The sequence below is a fragment of the Hippoglossus stenolepis genome, chromosome 1 (assembly GCF_022539355.2).
Source record: "Hippoglossus stenolepis isolate QCI-W04-F060 chromosome 1, HSTE1.2, whole genome shotgun sequence".
In the NCBI taxonomy this organism is placed as follows: Eukaryota; Metazoa; Chordata; class Actinopteri; order Pleuronectiformes; family Pleuronectidae; genus Hippoglossus; species Hippoglossus stenolepis.
This window is the reverse complement of record NC_061483.1, coordinates 32,792,500-32,803,944: the sequence shown is the minus strand read 5'-3', so window position 1 is coordinate 32,803,944 and position 11,445 is coordinate 32,792,500. Positions and strand designations below refer to the sequence as shown.

Here is an 11,445-nt window from a genome sequence, read left to right as displayed (position 1 = left end):
CAAGTCTGTGAGCTTATCCAAACTCTTAGACTTTGTTGTGCCTGGTGAAAGACTGTCGTTGAGAGTGTCGCCCAGAATGGACCGAACTTCTTCCTCAGACAAGGGTGCATCGGGACATCGCTTTGCAATGGCATTTGAAACGGTCGTCATTAACTTCAGCAGAAGATCTGCCAACATAAATGTTGTAGCTTCATCCGGTTTGCATGACTTCAACAGCTCCCACTGCTCTGCAGTGATCTTCGTAAAAAAGGACTCGAAGTACGGGCGGACAGTCTCTACCTTTATATCCATTTGTTTCACTCTCCGAGTGATCTCCATTGCGACTGTTGTTTGTTTCAATGTGTCACGAATTGTTATTTTCGCTGTTCAAGATGTGTTTTCCAAATTCTCATGAAAAATCTCTTATCTTCTTTGTTCTACCAATTCGCTGGTTAGTGCAGACTGATTCTTCACTTCTTATTTTTCTGAGATAAAGAGCATCTTTAAAGAATAGAAAGGGAATTGAAGCAAAGGAGTTTAAAGGAATTGAAGCAAAGGGGGTTAAAGGAATTGAAGCAAAGGGGTTAAAGGAATTGAAGCAAAGGGGGTTTAAGAAATTCAAACAAAGGGGGTTAAAGGACTATGATGTGACTAATAGATCAAAGGAAACCATAAACTGTTTTGCCTGCTGCCGTCTGGCTGGCCGCATCGCAGCACCGCAGCATCCGGCCCGCACCACCAGGCTCAGAGACAGTTTCATCCCCAGGCCATAAGACTTTTAAACTCCTCCAATCTGCAATAACTCCACTAAACCAGCACCTTAGCATATTCGCACTATTGCACATAATTGCACTATTGTTTTTTTCTTTAGGTGTATATATATATTTAGATATACTGTATATATTTTATTTTCTATTTTAAATTTTTGATATTCTATTTTCTATTATTTTATTCAATATTTTTTGCTTGTAATATTCGAAGCATTGCTATAAGAGAGCCTGTGACCCAAGCATTTCATTGCCAGCGACTGCTTAATGTAATTGTTGTGCATTTGACAATAAACTCTTGAATCTTGAATCTTGAATCCACTTGGCTCGACCTTGTATTGCAGTACCTCTAGGAACGGTGCACCAACTCAGTAGATGGTGGTAATCAGTCCAAAATACTCTGTTTAATCTATGACAATACCATGACACAAAGAAGTTTTTTTACAGTTATCTTCTGGGATCACATAATCAAAGTCCCTTTCCCAACATATTTTAAGGCCCTCCAACTTTGGAAATGTATATAAATATAATCATAGAATTTTGATGCTCCCTTATTTTTGTGCTCCATCTTAGGTGAGAGATCTTCAATTCCAGTTGTACCTTGAAAATGTGTTTATTTGAAATACAGCAATGCCTAATTTAATAACCAATGCCTAGGTACACTGAGTGGAACTAATGCAGTCCCATACAAAATGCCATATATTATATAAATATTGTACATTTCATGAAGGTAGGACATGTTTTAGGGCTGTTGGTGTTGGATTGTATTAGTTTTAGCTTGGTGTACCTAATAAACTGCTTCACTTAGTTCCTTATGCAATACGTTACCCTTCATGTCCATTGTATAATACTTTGTGCATTGTCAGGCATTTGTTCTGCAGTTGAAAAACAAATGACATAAGATAAATTGTGAATAAAATTCACATATTTTTCATTTGGAGAAGTGATGAATGTCACTATCTGATCTGTGTCAGCACCAAAGTTGGGATCTGCCATTTTGTTTTATGGTTTGTATTAAGCATATATTTAACAAAGCACTTTGTCAACTCCAAATACAAATGACTTCTGAGTCCTTTTTTCTATTGCTTTTTTCAAAATGTCAGTTTTTACTATGTATGACTGATCTGTGGAGAAAGGCATTTTCTTCTTCATCATTCCTGTGTATGCTGAGTGAATGTTATAGAAGTGACACTAAATCTGATTCTGATTGTGTTGCAAGTTGATTTAGCGCAGCATCACACAAGCCAAGAAGTTAAAACCTGAACAATACGAGCTCTTCACAGAAATATCAGTAGTGTACCATATGGTGGCATATGTACCAACCAGTAACTAACTAAAAGCTGAAGAGCAGGTTCACACTGAACACATGGGGAACATTATGCTGCCTGTACATTCTGCACACTAAACCTTTAAGGTTTCTACATTCTATTGGTCAGGTATTCAGTATCCTAAGCATCCACATTTAGATTTAAAGATGGAAAAATAATTACATTACCAGAGTTTAAATTGATAAAAAATAAGAGTCGGGTTCACAACTGCTGAGACAACCTATTTGAGAAAATAGGTTTAAGAATAGAGAGGATGACTGTGGTTTTTCCGAGCATGGGAAGTCTGAGTTTAAATCAGTTATAGCAACTCAAAACTAAACTGCAATGTGCCGGATTGGGGAGCGTATGAATGTTGTTTAACTGAAGTGAATATCAGGGACTGAACTAATCTCCAAGTCTCAGTGTCTCCGACTACACCCTGATCTGGACTCAGCTCCACCAAGAGAACAACCACAGCCAGCAGTGGTGCAGCCTGATGACCAGTCGGACACTCAGCTGCTACCGCTGCAGAGGGCGCAGGCAGCAGCTCCAGCCGTCCCTAACCTCTATCCAGACTCCGACCTTGTTGCAGCGGAGGATGTGGACAGGCTTCCAGCATACACCACTCCATATGTGGCAGCCCATATTCCACGGCAAAATGGAAAAAGGACAATTCATGGCCTAAATGCAACCTCGCAAGCACCGAGGGGGCGCTAGTCAGTTATTTTGCCACGCCCATTCCTTAAAACCATCTGAATGTCTGCAGGGGGGGGCTGTTGTTACACAAATGTAGTTTGAGGGAGGTTGAACCTCCAACACCGAAGTTATAGTAATTTCGTGTGTCACGGCGAGTTGATGAACTTTGACGCCACGCCACTATTATGGCGTTTGACGAAAAGTCACAGTAATGTTATGCCTACATTATCAATGTCTTGAGACCCATTTGATACAGTTTGACATGGCTGCGAGCAGTGTGTGAGGAGGAATACCTCCAAGATGTTCCAAAAACAAGACATTTCTTGTTTCCACCAGGGGGCGCTGTGATTTTAAGTCAAGATTTCTGTGTAGATGTCATCAGGCCAGGACCTTTGTTTTACATGTCTAGTTTGGAGTCGATTGGACCTTGTATGTCCGAGATACAGAACCTTGTGTTTTGATGGCGTGTAATCAAACTTTGATGCCACGCCACGGTCACACCGTATGACGAAAAATCGATCTTTGAGTTAGTTCATATCTCCATCTTGTTGTGATGACACTCATCTCAATTTGAAGTTGATCTGATGAAAGCCCTGTGACAAGTTCGTCAAAGTAAAAACGTGGAAAATGGCCAAAATGGCCACTAAAGTCAAAATGGCGGGCTTCCTGTTTGGTCTAGCATATCTAGCCAAGAGACTTATTTGTTTACTATGAAAAGACACATGTCCCTGTCGATTTTTGTACATGTCGGCTAATCGTAGTGCCGGGGCTGCACTTTAGGGGGGGCTAGTCAGTTATTATGCCACGCCCATTTCTTAAAACCATCTGAATGTCTGGAGGGGGGGGGCTGTTGATACACAAATGTAGTTTGAGGGAGTTTGAACCTCCAACACCGAAGTTATAGTAATTTCGTGTGTCACGGCGAGTTGATGAACTTTGACGCCACGCCACTATTATGGCGTTTGACGAAAAGACACAGTAATCTTATGCCTTAATTAACAAAGTCTTAAGACCCATTTGACACAGGTTTGACATGGCTGCAGGCAGTGGCTGAGGAAGAATACCTCCAAGTATAAGACTTGCCAAAAACAAGACATTTCCTGTTTCCACCAGGGGGCGCTGTGATTTGAAGTCATAATTTCTGTGTAGATGTCATCAGGCCGGGACTCTTGTCTTACATGTCTAGTTTGGACTCGATTGGACCATGTATGTCCGAGATACAGAACCTCGTGTTTTGATGGCGTGTAATCAAACTTTGAGGCCACGCCACGGTCACACCATGTGACGAAAAATCGATCTTTGAGGTAGTTTTTATCTCCATCTTGTTGTGATGACACGCATCTCCATATGAAGTTGATCTGATGAAAGCCCTGGGACAAGTACATCAAAGTAAAAATGTGGAAAATGGCCAATATGGCCACTAAAGTCAAAATGGCGGGCTTCCTGTTGCTTTTTTCCAATTGCACCTCCAAACTTTTTTGTTTGTCTGGTCATGATACACCTGGGCTACGATTTTTGTGAAGATCGGTGAAAGCTAACTGAGGGGCTTTTCCTTAGATGGCGCTGTTGAGCCATTTTTCCACGCCCATTTCAAATTACTCCAGAATACAATTACTTTTTGGGGTTTTGAATTCCCTGCAAACTTTGGTAACGATTTGAGCATGTCTAGGCCCTGAAAAAGCCCCAAAAGGGAAATACAAATCCTTCGAAATAAAATAGGGCCTCCCACCGGAGGTGCTCGGGCCCTAATAATAAAAATCCTTACAATTTCAATAGGGCCTCCCACCATAGGTGCTCGGGCCCTAATAATAATAATAATAATAATAATAATAATCTTTTCAATTTGAATAGGGCCTCTCACCTTCGGTGCTCGGGCCCTAATAATTATAAAAATCCTTTCAATTTCAATAGGGCCTCTCACCTTCGGTGCTCGGGCCCTAATAATCCTTTCAATTTCAATAGGGCCTCTCACCTTCGGTGCTCGGGCCCTAATAATAGTATGTTTATAGTTGTATAAGAGATCATGATAGTGTATTAGCTGAGTAAAAATGACATAATCACAAACTAACTATTATCACAATTACAAATACGATATTATTATAATATAAATAATAGTCTTTCATATTTGTAATATGAAATTAAATACAAGACAATACACGTGACACACTGCTCCATTTGAAATGAAATGAAATGGTAAATGGTCTGCATTCATTGAGATCTTTTCTAGTCTTTTAGTCTTGTTTCGAGCCCTTTTACAGCTTACAAACAAAAGCGTTTTTTCACTGAAAATTCAAACCTTGAGCCATTTACCTGGCCTCCACATCAACTGCAGAGTTTGAAGTTGGACCCATGAAATTTCGACCAATCAGAGACAGGACAGTGACACAGCCCGAGCAGGGGGATGTATGGTGGGGATGCCACCCACCAGGGTGATGAACTCCTGCCTGGTTGTGAAATGGACAACAGGTCTCACACATACCCCACCATAACTGTCCCTAAATATGACCTATAATTTTTATAAAGATCCATAAATGATTCCTGTGCCCCATTTGCATTGTTGAAGTAAGCGATACAGACCCTGGATCCGGTGTCAAATAGTTGTAATTCACTGAATTCAGATTGCAACATTTTTTAAATTCAACATCATTTCACTCTGCCACAAAATCATGTGGAGGAAGTATAGTATGTAATATTAGTATAATACAGTATGCAATGATACCCTGAGAGCATATTTTAATCAGAACTATCACACTGTTGCATTCAAGAGTGAATTTAAACCCTATTTGGCCTATTAATACATATTGAAAATAAGCAGATAAAGATGACATCAAGTGAAACAAGGTTTTTACTTAAAGGCAACATACAACATACAGGATTTAACAACACAGTTTACATACAGTATATGCTCCATTTAACAATTAATATTTAATCAATCTTTTTATTTATCTATTTACTAATTCCAGACACGTATGATCTGAGCATATTGTTCTTACGCGTTCAGCGAACCAATCAGGCTGCCTCGTTGATTTGCATAATTTCCCATCATGCAACACAAAGGTGATATAAGGTCGATCAAGGGGATCAGAGCTGGTGCTAAAGAGAGTTTGTGGGTCAGGTGTGTGACTGCTTGTGTATAACTTCAACATGAAGTCCAAATGGCACAGTCTCTGAGTTGACACCATTACTAAGAACTGCATCGACTCAGAGACCTATATAAAGTGCTCTCTAATGATCATATTACTGGGTATCCAAGCGATTCGCACTTACGAAGGAAGGTTGAGTGCAAATTCACCAAGTGGGAGCAAGGTGTTCCCTTCTTTTCAGTTTTGTTGCAACTTTATATGCAGCAAAGTCAAATATTTCTATCAAGAATGTGACATGTTTTATTAAGCATATATAATAATGGTAATTATAATAAATTAGGTCAAAGAGACCATCACATGGACAGATGTGACAAAGAAGAGCGCTTCCTGCCTCCTGTGAAAGCAGCTGTGCAATGTTGTCAGGCCCCCGGAATTGCCAGCACGCTTTCTCTCTGCAAATGCTCTATTTGGAGAGTGTCCTGACAGTCCTGACAATGGGAATAAGTTCCTAAGCAGCAGCATCCTTAGTGACATCTAGTGGTGAAGTTACATGTTGCAGCTGAATACCCCTCCTCTCACCCTCCCCTTCCAAACATGAAAGAGAACCTGTGGTAGCCTTCAGTTGTCATTAAAACTCAAAAGGTGTTTAGTTTGTCCAGTTTGGGCTACTGTAAAACACATGGCGGCTTCCATGGAGAGGACCCCCTCAGATGAAATGTAAAGTCTTTAAATAAAAAGGGCCCATTCTACGGTAAAGAAAACAACAACTGATACCATTTAGATGAAACGCTTGTGAAAACATAATTTGGATTATTTTGTATTCATTTTCTGCGAATAGATCCCTTTCACCTAAATCTCACACACTGGACGTTTAAGGGTTTCCTCTTTAGAAAGTGAAAATATCTTTTCACAGAGTTAATGATAATGTTGGAAAACACTTGAAATGGTGAAATTAAGCAAAATTTGCAACAATGGTTAATATGTTGAGTTTCTTAATCACTGAGTCAGTCATAATGTTGGAAGACACTTGAAATGGTGAAATAAGGCTCCATTTCAAACAATGGTTAAGATGTTGAATTTCTCAATCACAGAGCTGCTCAGAATGCAGGAAAATGCTTGAAATGGGGAAACAAGTCAAGGTTCATATAATTTACTGGAGAAACATTGAGAAAGTTAAAGGGAAAGTCAGCTACTTTTTTATTATGGCACTCACAACTTGCTCCTATTACATGTTATAAAGAAATAAATTAAGAGGTGACGAAGAATTTTCACTCTTGTTCATGTTGACCCTCTCTATCTGTATGTTAAGTCTCATTTTACTAGAGAAATTTAAAGAAAATTAAAGGGAAAGTCAGGTACTATTTTATTATGGCACTCATAACTTGCTCCTATTAAATAGTATTTAATTTAAATCCTTAAGAGATGATGAAGAATTTTACTCTTGTTCAGGATGACAAACACTATGTCAAGTTTCAAATAATTTACTGTGGAAACTTTGAGAAAATTAAAGGGATACTCAGCTACTTCGACTTGAAAGGAGGTCATTTCCACTGTGTTTTAAGCCCAAAAGTCCACCAGTAGTGGCTAAGCTAGCAGACACTTAGCATTTCCGACGGTCCCTAAATGCACATCGTCTGAAGATATCAGCAGACATTTAGGCTTAAAACTTCCTCGTTTCATATCGAATATGAATGTCTGGGCTTGCGGACACTTGAATGACACCACACGAACAGTATGGAGGCATGTTATGGTTTTTCTGTTAACTTCAATTGTATTGAATTCTGCTCTTACAAAGTTTACCCCTGAGATACGATGATGATTTAAAAAATGTATGTTCACGTTCATCATATGTAAACTGATTCTTTCAGTTCATCGTTCAAAAAAAATATGAACGGTGTTAATACACAACACTGCTTCTCTCGAGTGGTGAGATGATAGGCATGGCGTGATTGGACCACCAAGGTGCAAGTGCAACAGCTTACGTATGATGTAATCATGTTAGTGCGTGCCCTACCGGAAGTCATAGAGATTGCATTGCAGTGCCTGCAGTTTGAAGAAAAGCGTTTTACAATGAAAGTTTATGAGAGCGAGTGTGGGCGATTTTCAGCCATATTGAAATTGCCCCGTACTCTATTGAACAGGGCTCGATGCTGCAGCTGATTGGACTATGATATTCAGAGGCAGCAGACAGGACAAACTGTCTTGAGAATTTGTATTATTTAATACATTATAAAAATAATAATGACCATTATAATAATAATTAATAAAATGTATCGCTATCATCTTTTTTCCTTTTTTTCTTTGGGAGGGTTGCGCCCTACCACCCCCTTTTGGCCAGCGGCCCCTGGATCTATTGGCAGAAATTGAATATAAAACAACACTAGTGATGTTTTCACTAGTGTTGTTTTATCTAAATTGTACTAATTGTTGTTTTCTTTACCCTTGAAAGGGACCTTTATATCTGGAGCGGGTCCTCTCTACAGAGGCTGCCATGTTTTTTTTACAGTAGCCCAGACTGGACAAACTAAACAACTAGACAACTGAAGGCTACCACAGGTTCTCTTTCATGTTTGGAAGGGGAGTTTGAGGTGAAGGATATTCAGCTGCAACATGCAATTTCACCAGTAGATGTCACCAACTCCTACACACCGAACCTGGGAAGCGGAAGGTCGACGGTTCGAACCCAGCCTTCCCCATCTTGTTGTACATATGAAGTTTGAGGCGGATTGGACAATAAACATAGATGTTATAAACGCTATCTGTTTTCTGGCGAATTATCGAAATTATCGAAAACTCACCGAAAGTATAGCTTTAATCGGAAAGTCCCTAACATGACATTCAAAATGTGAAGTTGATTTTGTAGCATGTGTGAAAACACCAAAAATCATGCCAAATTTGCACGTTCAAGCCAAAATTGCTATCTTCCTGTTGGGTGTTGCTAAGAGTGGCAACTCTTAGCCCCTTTTGTGTGTCTTGGCATGATATACAAGTGTGCTAAATTTCATTACTTCGGCGAAAGTAAATTAATAGGAAGACCCTCGTTATAATGACTTACTAATTATTATACATTTGTCCACAAGGGGGCATAAAAAGCATGGTTTGGAACAAAATTATTAAAACAGATATTTAAATTGTTGGCACCATTTCAATCAGAACCTGGGCATAGCTTTAGAATTAACAGAGACAGGAATTATGAAAAGATTTTTGTTGACATCCAAATCTTCAATATGGCAATCTCCAAATTGTACAATGGCATTATGCAGCATTCTCAGAGAATACAGTATGTATTAAAGAGAAATGGGAGAAGGAGAGAAACTTGTCAAATACAATGGATCTCAACTAGTTCAAATACATGGCGAGAATTTGGTTGGTTGGTCTTTTCATAACACCCATGCAAAAATGCCATTGGGGGCTGATTTTAGATGTTGGAGACTATGTGGGATAAATGAGGCCAACCATATTTTCTTGAGTTGCCAGATTATTGTTCCTTATTGGCAGGAAATCTATAGACATATTAATAATGTATTTAGAATTGACATTCCTTTCAGATGTGATAATGTATACATTGTGACATCCCATTTGAGGGACGTAATACCAGTGATAAAAAAATACTTCTGGCTGTAAGCAAAAAGGCCATCACTGGGAAGTGGCTAAATTCAGAGCCCCCCACTATTGATTAATGGATAGAAATAACATATGAAATATATATCATGGAAAAGCTTTCATTCTCCCTCAAAGTCCAAACAGAAAGATTTGTGGACTGAATACATTAAACTCATAAGGTCAGACTTTGTTTAATGTAACAAAATAAATGATTAAAACCCCTCTGTTTAACTTAAGGTGAAAGCTTCCCATGTTCATTTGTGAATATTAAAGTTAATGTTATAAAAGAAAAACTTTGGAGGAGCCAAACTGTAATGCAAATTTTACAAAAGTTTTTTTCAAATGGACACTATGCTATGTGAAAGTGTTTGCAGCGATATTAAGACTGTAAAATGACAAATGTGAATTTAATGCTTTTCCAAACTAACATTTTTATTCAAAATAACAATAATAATAATAATTCATCTTTTTATTTCACTTTTCGAGCAGACTAGTCAGCTAGAGCAGATTTGGTTACATCTGTGGAAGGTTCAGACATCAGTCGATCTCCTACGTTTCAATTCTCTGAAATAAAACAAAAAGACATGCGCAAAATACAGTTCAATAAAATGGTGTGGTTCTAATCTTCTATCACCCCATTCAGTCTTTGTTCACAGTGCATTCGCTATGATATCTGTAAGCTGCTGGTTACTTCGAACAGCTATATGAGATGTTCTGACCATGTTTTCACAGCTTTAGCTTCATTATGACTTTTGTGGTACTATTCACTTACCGGATTTCCTCCTTTAGCCGAGCCAGTTTGTCATGTAGACGATCATTTTTTACCTGCATGGGACTGTTGGGGACAAACCAGGCTGCAACAAACTTACAAACCACCACAACATGCTGCAAAAAAACACAGGACGATTAAACTGGCTTCACTGATTAAGATGAACAACTTTGCCTCACCCACATCTGGAGTACAAACCTCGAACAGGATGACAAAGGCAAAACGCACTGCCAAGACTAACCAGAACTGAGAAGTCAGTGTGTAGTCCTCATCACTTCTGTAGTCTCTATAGCTGCACACATGAGACAGTTTGTCCTGTTAATCACATTTGTGATTTCCTCCTCTGTATGTTTGATCAGAGCAGAGTAAGAGTAAGGTCATTTTACCTGCACTGTGTAACATTAAAGCCAATATCTGTCCTCATCTGAGTATCAACAAAGTCCTTTCGAACTGCAAAGTGACTGAGAAAAGCCGTGGACAGAGTGTCATTAATGTAGCCCTGCATGCAGCTGTAACAAGAAAACAAAACAAAAGTCACAACACAGAAACAACTCTGCAGATGTGTGATCAGGTGTTAAGCTGAAACATAACTAACTGTGTGTGAGAGCTTCCATTAGCACATGGGCCATAGTGGTAATGATAGACAAGGCGTGGAATAAAGTCTGATGTCACTCCAATGACAAGGCCATTAGCAATCACCGCCAACACACCGATGGCCTCCAACACCTTCGTCCAAACACCTGCAGGCAGAGGAAAGTACTGTAAAACAAATAAACCTGTAAGAAGACAGTACTGTTACAGGCATACAGTGCTCTGATTATTGATTATGTTTCATGAAGCTGAGGTAGGCAAAGCAAACATTAAGTCATGACATACTTCAACTGTCATTGAAAAGTCATGGAAAAAGGATCCTACGGTAAAAACAAAATAACTATTTTCACACAGGTTCGGGGACCTCTGACAGTCAAACTTAAATGATGACAATAGTTCAAGAGTTCTGTGCATATAAATGAAATGGACAGAAGATAGAAGAACAGAGGATTAATATTGACTTGTGTCTGTGTTCCTTCTCTTTATAATCATGACTCAGGAATATTGGACATTTGTTTCTAGTTCATAGTAACTTTGCTGTTGTGAACATTACTGTTGCTCCTCAACAAACAGTATTTAGCAAAGGTCAGATAGTCCAAATCAGGTTTTATGAATAGAATATTATGTAATGCAACATCCTGCAATAACAT

The 11,445-nt window shown here is 38.9% G+C and overlaps 1 protein-coding gene across 1 annotated transcript in view; it reads right to left on the bottom strand.

Annotated features, from left to right (window-relative positions):
* Positions 1–9,846: 9,846 nt before the first annotated feature.
* The window catches only part of LOC118106041 (anoctamin-9), a 207,854-nt gene continuing 206,255 nt past the window's right edge, over positions 9,847–11,445 (bottom strand). The window contains exons 21-25 of the mRNA XM_047339454.1: positions 10,800–10,944; positions 10,591–10,713; positions 10,403–10,496; positions 10,208–10,320; positions 9,847–9,999 (exon numbers count right to left, since the gene is read on the bottom strand). Coding sequence (XP_047195410.1) covers positions 9,966–9,999; positions 10,208–10,320; positions 10,403–10,496; positions 10,591–10,713; positions 10,800–10,944 — 509 coding nt within the window. The 3' untranslated portion in view covers positions 9,847–9,965. The remainder of the gene's footprint in view (positions 10,000–10,207; positions 10,321–10,402; positions 10,497–10,590; positions 10,714–10,799; positions 10,945–11,445) is intronic.